This window comes from Pantherophis guttatus, chromosome 10 (assembly GCF_059756535.1).
Source record: "Pantherophis guttatus breed Tessera chromosome 10, ASM5975653v1, whole genome shotgun sequence".
Classification (NCBI taxonomy): domain Eukaryota; kingdom Metazoa; phylum Chordata; class Lepidosauria; order Squamata; family Colubridae; genus Pantherophis; species Pantherophis guttatus.
Genome location: NC_142072.1, coordinates 30,213,870 through 30,236,539, shown reverse-complemented (window position 1 = coordinate 30,236,539; position 22,670 = coordinate 30,213,870). Strand labels below are relative to the sequence as shown.

The 22,670-nt window shown below is 45.7% G+C and overlaps 1 protein-coding gene across 2 annotated transcripts in view; it reads left to right on the top strand.

The window, feature by feature from the left end:
* The window catches only part of GRIK3 (glutamate ionotropic receptor kainate type subunit 3), a 397,845-nt gene that overhangs the window by 287,700 nt on the left and 87,475 nt on the right, over positions 1–22,670 (top strand). For both annotated transcript variants that reach the window (XM_034413166.3, XM_060691366.2), the window contains exons 6-8: positions 7,224–7,397; positions 7,883–8,026; positions 16,507–16,614. In XM_034413166.3, the coding sequence (XP_034269057.1) occupies positions 7,224–7,397; positions 7,883–8,026; positions 16,507–16,614 (426 nt within the window). The remainder of the gene's footprint in view (positions 1–7,223; positions 7,398–7,882; positions 8,027–16,506; positions 16,615–22,670) is intronic.

Here is a 22,670-nt window from a genome sequence, read left to right as displayed (position 1 = left end):
TAAAACAATAAACCAAACAATTAAAAACACTTAAAAAGAATTAGGCCAGCCCGGCTTGTTGGAAAAGGAAGGTTTTAAGGGCACGGCGGAAGGCACTGAGGTCATGGATTCTCCTTATCTCAGGGGGCAACTGATTCCAGAGGGTGGGAGCCCCCTCAGAGAAGGCCCTCCCCCTGGGGGTCACCAGCCTGCATTGTTTGGCTGATGGCACCCCGAGGAGGCCCTCTCTGTGGGAGCGCACGGGTCGATGGGAGGTCGTCACTGGCAGCAGGCGGTCTCGGAGATAGCTAGGCCCTATGCCATGGAGCGCTTTAAAGGTGATAACCAACACCTTGAAGTGCACCCGGAAGACCACTGGGAGCCAGTGCAGCTCGCGCAGGAGCGGTGTTACATGGGAGCGCCATGCTGCTCCCGTCACTACCCGCGCTGCTGCGTTCTGGACCAGTTGGAGCCTCCGGGTGCTCTTCAAGGGGAGCCCCATGTAGAGAGCGTTACAGTAATCAAGGCGAGAGGTCACGAGGGCATGAGTGACTGTGCACAGGGAATCCCGATCAAGAAAGGGCCGCAACTGGCGGATCAGGCGAACCTGATAAAAGGTCCCCCTGGTTACAGCCGTCACATGTTCCTCCAAGGACAGCTGTGTATCCAGGAGGACTCCCAGATTGCGAGCCCTCTCTGTGGGGGCCAAAGACTCGCCCCCAATAGTCAGTGATGGAGTCAACTGACTATATCGGGATGCCGGGAACCACAGCCACTCAGTCTTGGAAGGGTTGAGCTTGAGCCTGTTCCTCCCCATCCAGATCCGTACAGCCTCCAGGCACTGGGACATCACTTCAAGGGCATCATTGGGGTGGCCTGGGGTGGAGATGTACAGCTGAGTATCATCAGCGTACTGATGGTATCTCACCCCAAAGCCACGGATGATCTCGCCCAGCGGCTTCACATAAATGTTGAACAGGAGGGGCGAGAGGACCGACCCCTGAGGCACTCCACATATAAGAGGCCTCGAGGTCGACCTCTGCCCCCCTGTCAACACGAACTGCGACCGGTCGGAGAGAAAGGAGGAGAACCACCGTAACACGGTGCCCCCCATCCCCAACTCTTCCAACCGGTGCAGCATGATACCATGGTCGATGGTATCAAAAGCCGCTGAGAGGTCTAATAGGACCAGGACAGAGGAACAACCCCTGTCCCGAGCCCTCCAGAGATCATCAACCAACGCGACCAATGCCGTTTCCGTGCTGTGCCCAGGCCTGAAACCAGACTGGAACGGATCCAGATAGGATGTTTCCTCCAGGAATTGCGGAAACTGTCGCGCGGCCACACTCTCAACAACCTTCGCCAGAAAGCGAAGGTTGGAGACAGAACGATAGTTGGCCAATATTGCCGGATCCAGGGACGGCTTCTTGAGGAGAGGCCTCACCACCGCCTCTTTCAAGGCCGCGGGGAAGTAACCCTCACTCAATGAAGCGTTGATAACACCCTGGAGCCAGCCTCGTGTAACCTCCCGGGAGGCCAGTACCAACCAGGAGGGACACGGGTCCAGTAAACATGTGGCCGCACTAAGTCTCCCCAAAATCCTGTCCACATCATCGGGAGTCACAGCATCAAACTCCTCCCAGATAACATTCTCAAGACTATTCCTCGTCACCCTGCCCTGATCTACCCAGTCAGAGTCCAAGTCCCCCCGGATCTGAGCGATTTTGTCATACAGGTATTGTCCGAAATCCTTCGCCCTGCCTTCCAAGGGATCCTCCCGCGCTCCCAGATGGAGCAGGGGGCGGGTTACCCTGAACAGGGCTGCCGGACGATTCCCTGATGACGCAATAGAGGCAGAAAAGTAATTACACTTTGCCGTCTTTATCGCCACTAGGTAGGTCTTAATATGTGACCTTACCAGTGTTCGGTCAGATTCAGCGCGACTGGCCCTCCAACCGCTCTCTAGGCGTCTTTTCCAGCGTTTCATCTCCCTCAGCTCCTCGGTGAACCAAGGAGCCGCGAGGGATCGACAGCGGGTCAGAGGCCGCAAAGGCACGACTCGATCCAAGGCCCCACCAGCCGCCCGATCCCAGGCAGCTACCAGGTCCTCGGCCGAGTCGTGTGCCAGATCATCAGGAATTGGCCCAAGCTCCGTCTGGAACCTATCAGGATCCATCAGGCGCCTGGGGCGGACCCATCTAATTGGGACCGCCTCCCTGCGGCGGGGTGTAGCGGTACGAAGGTCCAGACGAAGGAGTGAGTGATCTGACCATGACAAGGGTTCCATGTCTATATCCCCTATAACAAGATCACTCAACCACTGGCCAGAGACAAAAATCAAGTCTAGAGTGTGTCCCCCCCGTGAGTGGGGCCATGAACTAACTGGGTCAGGTCCATGGCCGTCATGGAAGCCATGAACTCCTGAGCCATCCCAGACGTTTCACCAACGGATGGCAAGTTGAAATCACCCATGACCATAAGCCTGGGTGTATCAACTGCCACCGTGGCTATCACGTCGAGTAGCTCAGGCAGGGCTGCTGCCACGCAGCAGGGAGCCAGGTACGCAAGCAGCAAGCCCATCTGAACCCCATGGCCCCACTTCACAAGGAGAGACTCACATCCGGCAGTCTGAGGCACAGTGGTCTCCCTCGGACCAAGACCTTCTTTAATAATAACCGCCACCCCCCCGCCCCTCCCCTGGGCTCTCGGCTGATGGAATGCTCTGAAACCTGGTGGGCACATCTCGACCAGAGGGACTCCTCCCTCCGGTCCCAACCAGGTCTCCGTAATACCAGCCAGGTCCGCTCCCCCCTCCTGGATAAGATCGTGAATGAGGGGGGCCTTATTTACCACAGACCTAGCGTTGCACAGCATCAGCCGCAGGCCCAGGTCCTGAGTATCCAAGCCACCTAGTATCCGAGGGGAGCTTTGAGGGCCGGGGCGCGCAATTGCTCTCAAACAGCAAGTGCGCGTCCCCAACACATGATGTGGCCCCCTGCTCCCGCCATATCTGCCCCTCCCAACCACCGTGCTGATGGTATTTCCCTCATTGGGATAGCCCTCCGCCCCCTCCCCATTCCCTCGTCCAGTGTCCTCCAAACCGTTACCCGTGCCGGGCTCGGCTCTGACCTTGGTGGATTACCCCCACCATCCCCTTTGGTCGTCCTCCCGGTTCCCCTTAAAAAATTATTAAAAACCCTAATTAAAAAACCCCTTAATCCTCGCTTTGAAACATGCCACCTCTCAGGGCTCCAAAACCCGTCCTTAAGGTAGGCCTTTGATAACATGGAAGGCCATCGCCGCGAGAGGGGGGCATCTCGCAGCGCAAGCAGGTCTGCTGAGGTATAAGCCATACATAGATGAGAGGTAGAAAGTCTGGTCAGGAGTTTGATGAATAGTCTAAGGTATTGGAGCAAGATGGACCTCAGAGCCGGTGGGCTGGACTCCACTGCCCTCTCACTGCAGTGGGAGGAGTCCCGTGTCAGTTCATCAAAATTGGAGGTAAGGATCCAAGCCACCCTCTCACGGTGGCTAGCCCAGATGGAAAGGGCTTGGGAAAGTTAGATGGTCTATTCCTCCGTTGGTGAAAGGCAACAGTAATGTGGATTATAAAACTTTTGTAACAATAATAGCTGAAAGGGCCAAAAATTTTTTAAAGGAAATTATTAATTTGGATCAGAATGGATTTTTGCCAAACAGATATATAAGAAATAATATAAGGATGATCATGGATACATTAGAATATTATGAGTCCCACTCGGATAAGCAGCTGGCATTAAGTAGACACTCAGAAGGTGTTTGACAATCTGAACTGGAACTTACTTTCTTTTTTCTTTTTTTAAATAATTTTTATTAAACAGTTTGTCTTTAAAAACAACACAAAAAACAATCACACATATATAAAAACAAAACATGTCAAAACATAACGTATTAAGCATTACATAACATTAATGGTAATTTTACAGCAACTTTCTTATTAACCAATTGGAAATTATGAATTTTGGGGACAAATTTACAGACTTAATTAGAATGATCTATTCGAAACAATCAGCCAGAATAATAATGAATGGAGAAATGACAGAGAAGATTAATATAACTAAAGGGATAAGACAGGGATGCTCCCTATCACCTCTATTATTTATATTATCTTTGGAAATATTGTTAATACAAATTAGGAAAAAACCAAATAATAAGGGGTTTGAAAGTCAAACAGGAGGAATACAAGGTCTAAGCATTCGCAGATGATCTAGTTTTTGTCATGGAAGATCCTTTGGAGACGGGAACCATCTTGATTAATGAAGTTGAAGAATTTGGTGAAGTAGGAGGGCTTAAAATAAATAAGAAAAAAACTAAAATGGTAACAAAGAATTGTACAAAAAGACAACAGGAAGAATTGGAAAGGAAATTGAGGATTCAAACTGCTAAAAAGGTGAAATATTTAGGAATTTCGCTTACGGCGAAATGTTCCACAATAAAAGAAGACAATTATGATTTTTATTTTATTTTTTATTTTATTTTGAATTTGTATACCACCCTTCTCCCTGAGGACTCAGGGCGGTGAACAGCCAAGTAAAAACATCAAATACAAATATTAAAATACAGTTAAAAGATATATATAAATTTGGCCCCATTAATTAAAAACGATAAACAAAACAATTAAAAACACTTAAAAAAAATTAGGCCAGCCCGGCTTGCTGGAAAAAGAAGGTTTTAAGTGCACGGCGGAAGTCACTGAGGTCATGGATTCTCCTTATCTCTGGGGGCAACTGATTCCAGAGGGTAGGTGCCTCCACAGAGAAGGCCCTCCCCCTGGGGGTCACCAGCCTGCACTGTTTGGCTGATGGCACCCCGAGGAGGCCCTCTCTGTGGGAGCGCACGGGTCGATGGGAGGTCGTCGGTGGCAGCAGGCGGTCTCGGAGATAGCTAGGCCCTATGCCATGGAGCGCTTTAAAGGTGATAACCAACACCTTGAAGCGCACCCGGAAGACCACCGGGAGCCAGTGCAGCTCACGCAGGAGCGGTGTTACATGGGAGCGCCATGCTGCTCCCGTCACTACCCGCGCTGCTGCGTTCTGGACCAGTTGGAGCCTCCGGGTGCTCTTCAAGGGGAGCCCCATGTAGAGAGCATTGCAGTAGTCAAGGCGAGAGGTGACGAGGGCATGAGTGACTGTGCACAGGGAATCCCGATCAAGAAAGGGCCGCAACTGGCGAATCAGGCGAACCTGACAAAAGGTCCCCCTGGTTACAGCCGTCAGATGTTCCTCCAAGGACAGCTGCGTATCCAGGAGGACTCCCAGATTGCGAGCCCTCTCTGTAGGGGCCAAAGACTCGCCCCCAATAGTCAGTGATGGAGTCAACTGACTATATCGGGATGCCGGAACCACAGCCACTCAGTCTTGGAAGGGTTGAGCTTGAGCCTGTTCCTCCCCATCCAGATCCGTACAGCCTCCAGGCACTGGGACATCACTTCAAGGGCATCGTTGGGGTGGCCTGGGGTGGAGTTGTACATGATAAATTAATACAACAAATTCAAGAAGACTTAGATATTTGGGCCAAATCACAGTTATCTTTAATAGGTAGAATAGCCGTGATAAAGATGAATATATTACCTAAATTGTTATATATTTTTCAATCGATACCAATTAGACTAGGGAAACCGTTTTTTGAATATCTAAATAGAATGATAGGTAAATTCATTTTGTTGGGGGAAAAAGCCCAAATAAAATGTAAACTTCTGCAGGACTCCAGAACCAAAGGAGGATTCGGCCTACCCGATTGGGAATTATATTATCAGGCAGCTGCAATAACTTGGTTAAAAGATTGGATCCAATTAAGAAATAAGAGAATATTAATATTGGAAGGCCATGACCTCCAATTGGGATGGTATGCATTCCTTTGGGAAGGGAAAATTAAGACACATACATACTTCCAGAGACATCTAGTGCAAAATGCTTTGATCTATATTTGGAATATTATAAAGAAAAATCATTATATGAAAGTTCCAGTGTGGATATCAATGATGGAGGCCATAATCTATCCCAATGTATTGGATTTAAATAAAATAATAAGATATTTGGACCTATTAGAAGAAATTGGAAATTTAAAGTCAGAACAGGATCTAATAAAACAAGGAATAAAAATTGATTGGTGGCCATACTTACAGATTAAAACAAAATATAAAAAAGATAAGGAACAATTTGGCATATACAGAGAACAATTGGAACTTGATAGGGTCCGGGGGAAAATGATCACAAAAATATATAATTTTTTGTTGAAATTTAAAATGGAAGAGGAAACCTTGAAAGAAACAATGATTAGTTGGGCAAAAATTTTTGGACATAATATTCATTTGGATCAATGAGATAGATTATGGGAGAGAAATTACAAACTAACAATGTCAGCTGCTTATAAAGAAAATCTTTACAAAACGTTCTACTGATGGCATTTGCCACCAGCGAGATTGGCCAGGATGTTCTTGAGTGGGTCTCCAAATTGTTGGGGGTGTGGACACAAACAAGGGACATTCTACCACATGTGGTGGACCTGTCCTAAGATTAGGAAATTTTGGGGCAAGATTAAAAAATGGCTGGATGAAATAACAGGGCGGAAGATAGAAAGAAAGCCGGAACTGTTTCTCCTGGGTAGTCTGGAAGGGGAAATGTGGAAAAGTATACAATATATCATATTACACATACTAACGGCAAGTAGAATTGTGGTAGCACAAAATTAGAAACAACCAGACACCCCTCCAGATCAAATCATAATTAAAAAAATATACGAATGTGCAGAGATGGACAGATTATCTATGGAAATGAAGGAGAGGGAGGACACCGAGTACTATTTAATATGGAATAAATGGTATTCCTGGCTGGAGAGTAAACATAAAATTTAAGGGTTGTTTTTGTTATGAGATTGAATTGTAAATAGAAATCAAGATAATTTAAATAAAGATGTAAATTTAAGATAGAGATATTTAGAAGTAGAATTTGTGTAAAGAGGCTAAATAGATTACAGATACCGATGCAGAAAAGTTGTTATTAGTATTGAAATTTTGATATGTTTGTTTTTGGTTGTTTATATTTGTGTGTGTGTGTGTGTGTGTGTTTTTTTTTTTCTTGCTTTTTGTGTATTATGTTTCTTTTTGTACTGTGTATTTTAATCTTTGGAAATTTAATAAATATTTTTTTTTTTAAAAAAAAGAAGATCAGGAAGGGGGTTGAGATGAAGGTTCTTTTTTTTAACAGGATCTGTATGCACTCGATCTTGAGCAATATCGCTACTCTGGAGTAAACCTGACCGGCTTCCGCATCTTGAACGTGGATAATCCTCATGTGTCTGCCATAATTGATAAGTGGTCCATGGAGAGGTTGCAGACGGCCCCCAAACCTGAACCTGGATTGATTGCAGGGGTCATGATGGTACGACAATCACTTTGAATTCCTGATGCACTTTGAATTTCCTGCTGGTGTGTAATCAGAAAAAGGTTTGCAGCTCATTTGGCTTGTGCCAGGCTGTGCCAAAAGTTTTTAGCACCCTCTGCTTTTGTCAGAAGAGGAGTCTAACAACTTGCATCTTCAGGCTGAACTACACATTACATCTGAATGGGTAAAATAACTTCCTGCCCCCTTCTTCCAGAGGACAAGAATCCTAGGAGAAGGAACTCTTTGAAGCAAGGAGGCTGCAGCAGAAGGGAGTTTTTCTCCTAATATTATCCTGGATTCAGGATTGATTCCTGGAGGCCTGGGTGCATGGCAAGTTGGGCAATGCCAGGCTTTTAGGGGAGAAGCAGTGGCTCCTTACAGTGGGCTTAGCTATAGAATCAAAAGAACATTTGGGGCCAGGGAGGATTGTTTTTAGAGTGGCTGCATGTGGTCAAAACAATTACTGTCCACCTTTATTTTAGACAGACGCTGCCCTGTTATATGATGCTGTCCACATAGTCTCTGTGTGTTACCAACGGGCCCCTCAGATGACGGTCAACTCTCTTCAGTGCCATCGACACAAAGCCTGGCGATTTGGTGGGCGCTTTATGAATTTTATCAAAGAGGTAAGAAGAGCCCTAGACTCAGATAGATATTGCTCAGGAGGCAGTCACAGAGCGAGGGGCTGGGGCTTGACTGTTGGAAACCCAGGCATGGACGGATTTATAGGCTGTAACACTTCATGTCGTCAGGACAATTTTTAAATGAAAGGAATGCTCTGGTGGAGCTACGCCTTGCCTGGTTTGGCTAGCCAGCTAGGTATTTATCCTGACATTTCTCAAGCAAGCAAGACTGAATCATCTCAATTGTAGACGAAGCCCACTAATTCACTTGTCACCCCTCCACCAGATGCATAATTTCAAAAGGTTCCTGCCAGCTCAAGTAGAAGTAATTGCCATGAGAGCAGCAGATACGCTCAAGTACTGTTCAGATTGTTGAGGAGGTCATGCAATGACCTCACAATTATGTGCATGAAAAATTGAAGTGCTTCCTGCAGACATGCACACAAAGACAGAAACAGGGAGTCAGTCTGTTCATACCTTTGTCCTTGGATTAAGACCCAGCTTCTTTTGGATGGGCTGGTCTACACAGATTCCTTTCCTGAAAATTTTCTTTTTCTCGAAATGCTATGCTTGGCTCATGTCCCTTTTGTTGGAACACCAGATGACATTGCTGCCAAATCTCTATAACCCAGGGCTCTCTTGAGGCTTTCTTGTGGTTTCTCAGGCTTGATGGATCATTGCCGAATGGTGATAAAATGCATACAAGATCAGGCTTTAAGTGGCTGCTGGTTGCAATGGCAATTGGAATGAAGTGATTCTGGTATGTAAAACTATGCACAATGTGGAGAGAGAGACTACACTTATGTCACTGGCCAGCCAGCGGAGTTAAATGGCTCTGATTGGGAAGGAAATATTTTTGTCCACAAGCTGTGGCGCTTCTATCTCAGGGTGGAGAGTTGTCCAGCCATTTGAAAAGCTTTAAAAATAATTCAGCCGTATCATGGAGAAAGATGGCTATGCAATTACTTGTAATGGAGGCTGTACCTATTACTTTCAGGGTCAGAAGAAGGAGGCTACTCAAAACCGCTTGTCAAAGAGCAGGAGGAGACACAGCTACCGACTTCCTTGCTATCTGGTTAAGAGTGAAGCCTTCAGAATGACCTGCTGCAGGACAGTTCTGACAGCTAGTCATGGAATGAGCCAAATAATAGGAGGCAGCTGATAATTAGAGTCTTCTTTGCTGCTTCCATCATAAATTGAGAGGGACATTAGCAAAATTCAGGCTGATCAAGGTGCAGTTCACAATCTACCCAGCAGTAAGCAAGAACAGAACTTGGACTAAAAGCCAGAAAGAAAATTCAGAGGCCTGAATGCTTTTCTCACTTTCTTCCCAATTCCCAGGCTATCTAGATTCAAGGACTACTTTGGATGCTCTTAAAACTTGTGTTTCGTTTGGGATCAATCTGACCCCAGGGTCTCCTGCTTCCTTGTGTTTTAGCTAGTTGCAAATTTGCAAAACCTGCTGCTGGAAGCAACACCATAAAACAGCCACTGCAGCAGCCCTCTTGGGAGCAGCTCTGAACAGAAGGCCTTTTTGAAGTTGGCCATCCCCTCCATGTCACAACAGATGCTTTTGACAAGAAGGGACAGTTGAGATGAACTAAAGGAGGCAGGCCAGGTCCTGTAATCAAAGCTGGAACCAGGCAAGGCTTGCAAGTTAATTTGCTCTGCGTGCTTCAGACACCATTGAGATCTAGACTCAGATCTGGCCAACTTATTTTAATTTATCCATTAAATAAAATGGAAGAGAAAGGAGGATGAGTGGAAAACCAGAACTTTAGTCTATCTCTTCTCTTTCTCCTTTGTTTGGTCTGAGAGGAGAGGAGAAAGTCATAATAAGCAGTGGTGGGCTGGAACTGGTTTAACAACCGGTTCTGTGAGCATATGCACCTAACGTGCTTGCACGCAGCGTTCAAAATACAGCAATTTGAAGCTTAGCTGCTTACCTTCTAAGGCAGCCCCGATAAGTAGAACAGCGGAGGCGCAGAAATCAACTGTGCTGTGCAAATCAGCTAAGCCAGAAAGAAGGAAATATAGGACAGGATAGGATGGGGGCAGGTGGGTGGGGCCAGCTGATTGTTGGGACTACTGGTTCACCTGAACCAGTCCGAACCGGCAGCAGCCCACCACTGATAATAAGTACCACTTGTAGGAGGGTAGTCTATCACAGCCAAAAATTGGGTGGAGCGAGGTAGTACCTTTTCAAATAACAGATTTGATTAAAAGGCCTTGATTGCTGTTCAGTTGCTAAGTCATATGAAACTGTTCGCAACCAGTGGTGGGATTCTGCCGGTTCTAGGGGGTTCGGCCGAACCCTTTGTTAAATTGCTGGCTCACCCCACCCCTTGCCCCGCCCCTCTGCACCACTATTTATTGCCAATAAATAGTGGTGGGCGAGGGGCAGGCGAGCCAGCAATTTAACAAACGGTTCGGTGTTTTTTTGTAATTTTATTGGCCTGCGGAGCTTCAGCATAGGCTAATTAGCCCCTTGATTCTATTGGCCTCCCGACTCTCAGCTGATTTGCTCTCAGCTGTTTTGCTCAGGGCTCTACTGCTTGCTTGCAAAGAGTGCAGATTTCCCCCCCCCTATCTATGCTGAAAAACGAAACTGAAAGTAAAAGCCTGCTTTACTGTTGCTGCAACGTTGGAAAATTAGGCAGGCAGATTTCTTTTCTTTTTCCTCACCAAAAAAGGTAGGTGCAAACTACCTTTAGTGGAAAGGTAGTTTTCCCTAAAGAGGTAGTTCCTCTTTAGGGAAAAAGAGGAGAGTTCAAGATTTTAAAACACAAAAGAAAAAAAGCTCTATTTAAATAGGGAATTGTAATAATTGAGATACTATTAATTGTATATTGTGTTGAAAGCAGAAATGATTAAATTGTGGTTTGGAGGAATATATGGGGGAAATTAGTTGGTTTATTATTATTGGTAAATATAATTAATTAATTTGTAAGAAATTGGATTGCATGGAAATAATTGGAATATTCATGTTCATATTGATTAATATACAAAAAAGATAGTTATATAACTAATTGATTTATATTAAAATGTTTATATTAAAATTTAAATTTATATTAAAATTAAAATTTATATTAAACAACTGTAATATTACATAATTAACCAATGTGAGGATGGATATAAAAATAGATGACAATGAGAAGGGGTATAATATAGAATAGAAGGGAAAAATTGAATTTGATTAAGATTAGAGATGAGGATGAAGGGTAATATTGTTTTTTTTTTAAAAAAATAGATAAGGAATAAATATGGCAAAAAGGAAATATAGAAATTGTAAATTTAATTGAAATGACTAAACACTGTTTAAATTTGTGAACTGGCCAAATATTCTGTTCAAAGAAAATACATTGTATGTTTGTATGTGTGTTTCTAATTACTGCTATTTATTCATATTTATTCTCTTTTATTCTTTAAAGTTTAACAATTCATTCTTTATCTTAATATCTTTATATTTGTTTGGGGTTGCCTTTCTTCCATTTCATCTTTTTTACTGTACAGCAATCTTTCTCCTCAAAACTACCACCTCTCTCTTTTCTTTCCTTCTTACTTTCTCTTCCCCCCCTCTTCTTCTCCTCCTCTCTTCCTCCCTCTCTTACCCTCACTCTTACTCTAATTTCCCTTCCCTTCCTCCCTTCTCTTCCTTCCCTGTCTCTCCTTCTTTCTTCCATCTCTCTTCTCCTTCCTTCATCCCTCTCTATTGCTGTATCCTTTTGTGCATATGGATTACTCAGAGGGCTGAAAAAGTTATTTTTGACCGGTCATCGCACTTTTGACCAGTCCTCGCACTTACGACTGTACTCACATTTTATGTTTTGCGCCCTATCTTGTCACTGTGGTGAAGACAAGTAGTGGTGAAATGACTGACACTGTTGTTAAGAATGCCGCAACGGGCATAAATGTGAGGAAGTTCATAAGTGCGAGGACCGGTCAAAAATGTGAGGACCAGTCAGAAATGACTTTTTTCAGCCCTCTGAATAGTCCCTATGTGCATATGGACTAGTCAGAAGGCTGAAAAAGTTATTTTTGACCGATCCTCGCACTTTTAACCAGTCCTTGAACTTACGACTGTCCTCACATTTTACGTTTTACGCCCTATCTTGTCACCATGGTGAAGAGAAGTAGTGGTGAAATGACTGACACGGTTGTTAAGAATGCCGCAATGGGCATAAATGTGAGGATGGTCATAAGTGTGAGGACCAGTCAGAAATGACTTTTTTCAGCCCTCTGAGTAGTCCCTATGCACATAGCCATGCCCACCCGGTCACATGACCACCAAGCCACACACCCCAACTAAGCCACGCCCACAGAACCGGTTGTTAAAAATATTTAATCCCTCCACTGTCCGCAACCCCATAGACCACAGCATGCCAGCCCCCTGCCCCCTGCCCATCCTCCACCATCTCCCAGACTTTGCCCAAATTCATGCCCAGTATTTATATATTCATGTCAGAAGCACCACAATTAAAATAAGGCATACTATATGACATAAAATTGAAAATGTAAAGTACAAGATTAAAATATGTACAAAATAAACAGATCTTGCCCAGAAACTAGCAACATTGTGTTCTGCCATGCCCACTGATGCCATCTAAACCATCTAAACCATCTCACCCTCTGCCTTCTCCTTTTGCCTTCTGTCTTTTCCAACATCAGGGACTTTTCTAAGGGTCCCCTCTTCTCTTTTGGTGGCCAAAGTATTTGAACTTCGGCTTCCAAAATGGCCAAAGGACAGTCAGATTTGATTTTCTTCAGGATTGACTGATTGGGTCTTCTTGCAGTCCAGGGGACTCTCTAGAGCAGGTGTCAGCAACCCGTGGCTCCGGAGCCGTATGTGGCTCTTTTGTCCCCCTGCTGTGGCTCCCTGTTGGCTGAACCCACCACTGGCTGGCCCCACCCCTTGCCCTCCCCTCCCAGTCACTCCTCGCCTGGCCTGAGAAGGTAAGGGTGACAGGGAGGGTTGGAGACTCGCTCCAGATTCCAGAGCTGGAGCAAAGCACCCCTGTACTTGCCTCCTCTTGCAGGCGCTTCTTCCAGCACCTTGTTGGTGCTGTGCGCACCTCGGTTGCTTGGGGAGATGCGTGATTTGCTCTCTGCCCTGAGACACTGGCCCACCCTGGCTGCTCTCACTGCCGCTGCTCTCACCGCTGCTGTTCTCACCACCTCCATGGCCTGCCCACTATTCTGTGCAGCACCTTGCACAGCACAATTAAATTTAGCACGCTTCACAATGGGGGTCACAGCGTCCCCTCCTCCTCCTGGTGCCCATTACGACATGAAGCATCGGCTGCAGCCGGGGCAAGCCAGTGTCTTGGGGCAGAGAGCAAGTCATGTGTTTTCCTGAGCAACTGAGGTGCGCACAGCACCAAGGGCTGGAAGAAGCACTCATAAGAAGAGGCAAGTACAGGGATGCTTCACTTCTGCTCTGGAATCTGGAGCGAGTCTCCATTTCCTGCTGTCACCCTTATGTACATAATGGTACGTTTATCATATGGTAAAAAGCACCCAAAGAAGAAGAAAGAACAACATCAGCAAAGGAAAAAACCCACCAATCCTCACCTTTTTTTGGAAATAGTTCAAGAGGGAACACACGAGAGAGAGAGAGAGGGAGAGAGGGAGGGAGAGAGAGAGAGAGAGAGAGAGAGAGAGAGGGAGAGAGGGAGGGAGGGAGGGAGGGAGAGAGAGAGAGAGAGAGAGAGGGAGAGGGAGAGAGAGAATTGTTTCCCACAGAAATGAAAACACCGGGAGCCACAAAACATGGGTAGGCGTCACTGGGGAGGTGTCATGTGACTAGGTGGGAGTGAGTGACGTCGAGTTGGCCAACGCCTACCCAGCTTTTGTGGCTCCTGGTGTTTTCTTTTCTGTGGGAAATGGTCCAAATGGTTCTTTGAGTGTGTCAGGTTGCAGATCCCTGCTCTAGAGTCTTCTCCATCACTATAAATTTTCAAATAACAGATTTAAATAAAAGGTATACACTTTCATAAGCTGTAGCTGCCTGTCACAAAGGCTTATGCCTTTGAAAAAATATGTTATTTGAAAACGTCCTCCTGACTTAAATTTCTGCATCCAAGGAGTGCCTACGTTAAGGAAGAATGCAGATTTTTCTTTCATGTCAGATCATCAACTAATGCTCTTGTAGATCACAGGGCGACAGAGTTCAGTCACCTGGTAAAAATCAATGTTCCCCTGGGGAGCAGAGGAGAGGGGCAAATTGTTCCCCCACTGAAGGTTTAGAGGGGGTTCTTTAATGCCTTAACAACCCAATGCTCCCCCTCAATCACCCAAGGTGGGCTCTCTTGTCTTAGGATGTCATTCCAGTTTCTGGAATAATGGTCATTCTTAACTCTTCCACTACATCTTCACATTATATAAAATCTATCATGAGAACTGGACAAGTTACCTAAGTTGCAGGTAAGACTGCTGTGTTGTGTGGCCTCTCTTTTGATCCCTTGCCAGCTTCCTCAGCAGCTTCTTTTTTGCAGCTTCCAGCTCTCAGGTAATGCTTAGCTCTGGGTATCCACTATCCCAGCTGAAATCCTCTACTCACTCCAACCCAGTCCAGTCTTCCAGCCAGAAAGAGCAGAACTTTGCAATTGTCTGAGAAAGATTGACAGCTTGGAAGAGGCAATGCATCAGCCTCTTCCAAGGGTGTCAGCCCAGATCCAGCAGACCAAAGAGAGGAGGACTAAAAAGGTTCTTCTGAACTTGGAGGGCCAGAGGATTCCCCGTAGTGCACAAGAGGAGCAAGGAAGGGAAGGGAAACCCTTATAGGACTCAGGCCCAGTTATGCTATGGTAATAGTGAAGTGTCTCTGTCATCTCCCTCTTTCTCATCAGCCCCTTAGGGGCCACAGCCAAGAAGTTTGTCTTGGGCCACTGGAGATGAACCTGCCCCTAGGGCAGAGATTTCTCATGTAATTTTTCATGGCTCATGTTGGACATCTTCACACCCATGGCCAGGAACATACAGAAGCATTTGACCAGCTTGGTCTTTAATGGATGGAGCAGCAGATACCACACCAAGGCTCAAAATAGTTTTTAGGTTGAGTGAGCCAGGACTGGTTGCACTAAATCTCTAGCCTCACTGCCAGTACAAAGCTACCCTCCACCTCCCCAATCCTGGCACTCTGCCTGCAGGATGGACCCAATGAAATTGCAGGATGAAGCCAGGGTGATCTTGGAGATAACATTATGGAGGGAGAAGGGGAGAAGAAGCACTGGCCATGACACCCCCAGTCCTTAATGGATCATCTGTATAACTCCAGAATGATTGCTGGTTTTGGAAGGAACATCTAGAAAAGTGGCCTGGGATGGCTTAGAAAGGTCTCCTTCAGGGGTGAAATGCTCCCGGTTTGGACCGGATCGCCTGATCTGGTAGCAATGGTGGCAGCCGAAGAGGCTGTAGAAAAAAAATGCCTATAAAAGCTTCTGGCGATCCCAGCAGAGTTGCCTGATTGTCAGAAGCTTCTAAAAGCATTTTTTTCTGCAACCTCTTCAGCCGAAGAGGCTGTAGGAAAAAAAATGCCTATAAAAGCCTCTGGCAATCCCAGCTTCTAAAAGCATTTTTTTCTACAACCTCTTCAGCCGAAGAGGCTGTAGAAAAAAAAATGCCTATAAAAGCCTCTGGCGATCCCAGCTGAGTTGCCTGATAGTCAGAAGCATCTAAAAGTATTTTTTTCTGCAACCTGTTCAGCCAAAGAGGTTGTAGGGGAAAAAATGCCTTTAAAAGCCTCTGGCGATCCCAGCTGACTTGCCTGATCGTCAGAGGTTTCTAAAAGCATTTTTTTCTGCAACCTCTTCAGCCAAAGAGGCTGTAGAAAAAAAAATGCCTTTAAAAGCCTCTGGCGATCCCAGCTGACTTGCCTGATCGTCAGAAGCTTCTAAAAGCATTTTTTTCTGCAACCTCCTCAGCCGAAGAGGTTGTAGAGAAAAAAAAATGCCTTTAAAAGCCTCTGGCGATCCCAGCTGACTTGCCTGACCATCAGAAGCTTCTAAAAGCATTTTTTTCTGCAACCTCTTAAGGTTGTAGAAAAATGCTTTTAAAAGTAAAAAAAAAAAGTTGACCATGCCCACCCAGTCACATTACCCCCCACCACCATCAAGCCATGCCCATAGAACCAGTAGTAACAAATTTTAGATTTCACCCCTGGTCTCCTTGCTTTCCCTCTAGGCTGTCTCACCCAAAGTTCCAAAGAGTTTTCCCCCTTCAGGGCTCAGAGCTCAGCAATACTTCATCATTCTCTCCAGTGAACTGGAAGCGGTGGGCATCGACGATTTTTAAGGGGCAGTGGGGGTGGTGTGGATTTCTCCAGTTTTGCGGAACAGGAAGCAGTGATGGGTTTAGCAAAGCTAAAAGAGGGAACTCACTTCTGACTTATGCGCTTGGTGCAAAGTTCCTTTATGCCACATGTTCATTGCCCCTCCTTTCCTGGTGCCACCCCTACTCACTGTTCCTTCCTCTCTGTCTTTCAGGCACAGTGGGAGGGCTTAACGGGACGAATTGCCTTCAACAAAACCAGCGGGCTCAGAACTGACTTTGACCTGGACATCATCAGCCTCAAGGAAGATGGGCTGGAAAAGGTCAGTGGCTTCTTTGCTTGCTCTTCTCTTTGCGCATCTCAGGAAAGTTCTTGGGAGCTGCCAGAACCCCCCTCTTGAGCAGCTTCAAAGGGAGGAGGATGTGCTAGAGTCCCAACAGAAACAAATACCCCCCACTCAAGATGGTGGGCTCTACTTTGTTGTGGGTTCCTTGCATGAGTGGGGGCTGGGCCCAACTTGGGTTCGGACGCTTCATCTTTCCTTAAAGCTTTTTGAACCAATGACATTTTTTCAGCTTGTCCAGCTCCATAGTTCATACTAGCCTAAAAGATATAGAAAATATTATAGAATCCTAGGGCTGGAAGGGACTTTGGAGGTCTTCTAGTCCAACCCCCTGCTCAAGGCAGGAGACACTTTACCATTGCATTCAAATGGTTGTCCAACGTTTTCTTGCAACTCAGGCCTTGAATCAGCAGTGAATGGTTTGGCTAGATTGGTTGGAAGACTCTTGCATGTTTCTTTCTTTCTCTTTCTTTCCGTCTCTCTCTTTCTCTCCCTTCCTCCCTCCCTCTCTCTCTCACACACACACATACACCAGTTAGTTCATACACACACACACACACACACACACACACACCATCTGGCAATCCAGCCTAGGTCATTCAGGGGAATGTGGCCCTCCCCTGGCCTTTCCAGGTTTCATGTGGCCACACCAACCAGCAGTTGTGGATGACCCATTGGTCCTGGAGGCCCATGATTTCCCTTGTGTCCATTGGGGATCCTGTAGTGGTGGCCAAGGTAACTCTGTGAAGGAAAAAAATCTCCCTTGTGACATTTGGTGCAGGGTCACTTTTCTGCATCTCCTTTACCACAAACAGTTTCTGAGGGCAGTAACCTGAAGCTGAAAGACTCCTCCCATCAAGAAACAAACATCATTTGTTCGTTTTCCTTGTTTCCTGGTTGTTTGTGTCTCCTGCAGGCTCTCACCCTCCTCCTGAGTGTGTGTTTAGAGCTTTTTCTGAGCTCAAGAGAGGCTTTAAAGTGGCTGCGTCAAATCTCAGCAGAGTGGGGCATGACGGCCTTGTCAGGATGTAATGTGAATTAATGGCATCCCAAATGGAATCAAATCCCTGTTGTACTTGAGCCTTCTGTTCAGTATTTTACATTTGCTAAGGTTTTGGGTTTAGCACTTTCTTGCCTTCTGCAACTTGCAGATTGGTAATGTCGTATTCTGTGCTCTTGAGCTACAACAGTTAGAGGAATCATGTTAGGGATTTGCAAAACAACAATGAGTGCAATCAGCTTTCCGGCTCCTGCAGAGATGGCCTCGTCTTGCTGAAGTCATCGTCACTGAGGGGAGTGGGAATCTTGGTGTTTTGCTTCCCATCAGACCCACTAGTCTTCACTCCCATTGCTTATTGTCAGATAAAGGGGAGGGGGTAGTTCTCAGATAAGCAGCAAATCGAAAAGTGTTTTCAGTAAACTCTTTCATTGTATTGCTGTTCATTTCTTTTGTGTGGGTTACTGTATAAACAGGTGAGTTGTATAGTATTCTAAAATAATATTTTAAAAAGAAGTTTTTGAATATTCTGTATTTTGACTGGGACTGGATCCTTCTGTCCAACTGAGAAAATGGGGAAGAAATCTTTATGTTCTGCTTTCTTATTTCTAAGCTTTATGGACATCGACAATGTATCTCCTAACATTTTAGAAAGATCATTTGAAGTCATTATGCACACATTCCACATTTTCTGCAGAACACAACTTGTTTCAAGGCTGAACTGGAGTCTTCGGATGACACCGGCCTGCTGGCCCCCAGATGATTTCACCATTCCAATCTGTGTGTGTGTGGGGGGGGGGGGGAACCAAAGATAAAATGTTGCCACAACTCATGAGTCCAATATTTACATCTGACACAATTACCAAAGGCTAGGGTTGGTTGTGATGTTGCAACACATCTTTCTTTCTTTTTCCCTCCAACATGCTGATTTTCAGCAGATACCTGTGGATCTAAAGTTTCTCTAGTTGAGGCTGGGGGGTAGGGGTGTCATTTCATTGCATGTTCAAGCAAAACCACCCAGCAAAGGAGCTTTGTGACACAGCACAGCCCCCTCCCACTGAAGATAAAACCAAGCAGTCCCCTTGCTTTGCTCATCTGTGAGGCAGGGACAGCTCCCAGACAGAAGTATGCATTTCCAGTTTTTGCAAGGAAGCAGCCACCAAGTAAGTCAAACCAACCTGAACAGATCAAAGGGCTGTTCAGAAACCCCAGGATCCTCCCACTGTTCAGAATGAGGCAATTGACTGTACTCCGATTGCAAAAGCCCTGGTGACAGCTGAATGCAACAACTCTCTCCCTCCCTCGTAAGGCCATGGTCAACCTTTGCATAGCACTAAAGGTTGCTGGGAGAGCAAAGTGTTGCCCACCACAACCTCCAGAGAACTGGGACTTAATCCAGTGGCTCAAGCTACCAGCCCACAGACCTAAAAGCCTACAACTAAAAGTCTAAAGCAGAAAGTCTATAAGAAATATATTTGTACCTGCACAAATCCTGAAGCATAAGATAGTCATAGCTAGTGATGTAGCGACCAGCAAGGTATGTTCTATATTTGTATTCCTGCCCATGGAGGATTCAAATTACACCTGCAACAAGGGCAAACTGATCTGATTCCTAGAGGAGAAAATGGAAGGCATGTCTAGCCACTCTGAGTCTCATCTGTGAAAAAGAGGAATTCCTTGGAAAGTCAGAAGTCTGCATTCAAACTAAATGCAGCAAGGAAGAAACAAATACAGGAAAAAAATGAAGCCCATGGGGCAGACCAATGGCAGCATGTCACTGAAAGGACAAAAATAAAAGGAGAGGGTCCCTGCCAGTGAAGTTGAACAATCATTTGCATAACCTCCCTCTGTAAGAAAACACACCAGACATCTGGAGTTTCAGATATTCCCATGAGGAAGAAAAGTAGTTCAGACTGTCACAAAGAGGAGTCTGCTGAGATCCCCAAAGAGACATAAGTGGGTGATTGGTGACTCACTTCTCAGCAATTTGTAGACTGCACAACCTATCAAGAGTTGTGTTGTCTCCCAGATGCAAAGATCAAAGATGTGACACAAGGTTTACCCACATAATCAATCCCATTATAATCCTCTTTCATGTTAGAAAGAGTGCCTGAAAAACATATCAGGCGGCTATGAACAGCTAGGCAGGAAGGCAAAAGAGTTAGGAGTACAGATGGTGTTTCATCTATACTGCCAATGGAAGGTCAACATCCAATGAGGGAACAGAGAATTACCTAGAGGAAGGACTTTTGACAAGTGATTGATTGCACCTCACAAAGACTGGAAGAATGTGTTTGAGAAAGCTCAGGCTTGGCTTATCCATAGGTCTTTCAATTAAAACTGGAGGGGCAGGGAGACCAATTTTTAGGACCAAACCTAAAGCTCAAGTCCCAAGACAACAAATCAGACAATGTGGAAATGGGTGGTGAGAAGGAAGGGGCACTCAGGCATGTAACAGGAGATGCAGAAAGCAAACACTGGGTCAACCATAAAGGGCTCAGATGCCTGTACATTAATGCTCAAAGTATGGGGAACAAACAGGGAGAACCTGAGGTCCTAGTACCTGAGGACTGGTACGATATTGTTGCTATTACTGAAACTTGGTGCAATGGAACCCATGATTGGAACATTTTGCTTAGAAGGATATACATTGTTCAAAAGAAACAGAACCAATGCAAAAGAGAGGGGGAAGGAGTTGCACAGAATGTAAAGAACTACTATATCTCTACAGAAATACACAATACCAAGGATAAAGGCAGTTTGAAAGTATTTGGGGGAATATTAGGGGGAAAGGACATAACTACAGGCTGCCTAACCAGGTTCCCCAACATGTCTAGATGACAATTTTATCTCTCAAAAGATGGAAGGACCTAAAGGTCAACTATACTAGATTTAATTCTTACTAATAGGAACATAATGATTGAGGGAGTTGAAGTGGTAGGAACTCTGGGGGAGAATGACCACATCATACTAGAATTCACCATAATGCAAAGACAGTTAACTGAACAAAGTTAAACTAATGTTATCGACTTCAACAAACTAAGAGAGAGAATTGGAAGGATAGGAATCTTAAAGGGAAAAAAAGTACAAGATGCTTCGGATACTTTGAAAACAAGATAATAAAGGCCCAAACAAAAACAATACCACAGCAAAAGAAAAATAAGAGGCTCCAGACCAGGCTTGCAGGTTTGTACAAAGAGCTCTCTGACACACTGAGGAGCAAAAGTACCAGCAAATAGTCCAAATCAGGGGTGTCAAACTCAATTTCCTTGAGGGCCACATCAGGGTTGTGTTTGACCTCAGAGGGCCGGGGGCATGGCCAGGTGGGTGTGGTCATGGTGGGCATGGCCATGGTGGGCATAGCACAGGACTTGTGGAGGCACCTGTGGTGGCCAAGTGCTAAGGCAGGACTTCCCTGAGACCCTCCCTCACTCTCATTATACAGGAAATCCTCGAGTTACGAATGTAATAGAGCCTGCCAATTACATTCTTAACCTGAGGATTTGTTTGATTGAATCACATTAAATGAACATGATCACTCCCTGCTTTCCCCAATGCATTTGTTAATTGAATGCGCAGGTCATTAAATGCACATGAGGTATCTCAGAGTGGGGAAGAGCATGCAGGGCCTAATGCTGGAGCAGGCCATCCAAAGCCTCCCCCAATCCACTGAGATACCTCATACTCCCCTGGGGTCCCCACAATTGCTTCCCCACCCATCCTGCCCTGCCGTATCTCCACAGACTGGGCCTGCTTTGCTAGTCTCCCAGATTTCACTTACTCCTCCCCACCCCATTTTCCATGGAATACTTACTTTTTGAAGATATCCAGAGCTCCAGAAGAGACTGACCCACTGTAGAGAAGCCAAAGTGTTTTATTCATTTATTTATTTTATTTCGTCAAGCATGTATTTTATGACAGATACAAGTGTAAACTTAATTATAAATACATGAAAAGGATACAAATAAAAGAAAACATTAGGACAGGTATGGTAGGCATGCTGGTGCACTTATGCACGCCCCTTAATTCAGATGATGGTGAAGCTGTAAGAATGTGAAATGTGAGGAAAACATTTTCACCAGCTTCTGAGTAAACAACTTCAGCTGGGGCCATGTGGCCAGCAGGCCTAGGCCTGAACTGGGCCACAGCAGCCTCCTGCTTCAGGGATTGAACCAGCAGCAGCAGCCAATCAATGAGGAGCTTGCTTCCTTTGTCTCATTGGGCTGAAGTCCCTTGTTGATTGGTGCCAAGCCCCAATCCCTGAAGCTGCTCATTCGAACTAGCCAGTCAGCAGCAAGCAGGAGGCCAGACTGGGCCTAAACTAAGCCTGCAGGCCCTCATGGCAGAGAAACTGGTCTTTTACTCGATGGGGAAAACTGTTTTCCTTACATCTCACCTTCTTACAGCTTCATGGGGTTCTGAATAAAAGACTTTGGCTTCTCTGCCACATGGGTCAGCCTCTTCTGGAGCTCTTCAAAAAGTAAGTACAGTAAATCCATGGGAAATGGGATGAAGGCCCCTCATGGCCCATTTTTGGCAGACAGAGTGCTGCTGGAACCCAGGGAGGCCAAAAATGAGCCATGCGGAGGCCTCACAGGGCCTCACAGGGCCTCCACATGGCCTGGTTTCAGCTGGGAGAGAGCTGCTGGAGGCCAGGGAGGTCAAAAATGGGCAGGAGGGGGGCCACAAGCACCCCCCGCCACCTGTTTTGGCTGGAAGAGGCACCATGGGCTGGTCCTTTGATATTTCCAGGCTGGCCCCATGGGTCAGATTTAAGCACCCCGCAGGCTGGATTTGGCCTGCAGGCCTTGAGTTTGACACCCCTGGTTCAAATCTACAAAGACGGAGTCAGGAAGGCCAAGACTCAGAGTGAACTTGCAACAAATGCCAAAAATAACAAAACACATTTCTTTCAATATGTAAGGAAAAGAAGAACATCAAGGAAACAGTTGGTCCACTAATGGGAAAAGATAGCAAGAAGGTGACACGCAGCAGGGAAAAAGAAGAACTGTTTAATTCCATCTTTGCTTCTGTCTTT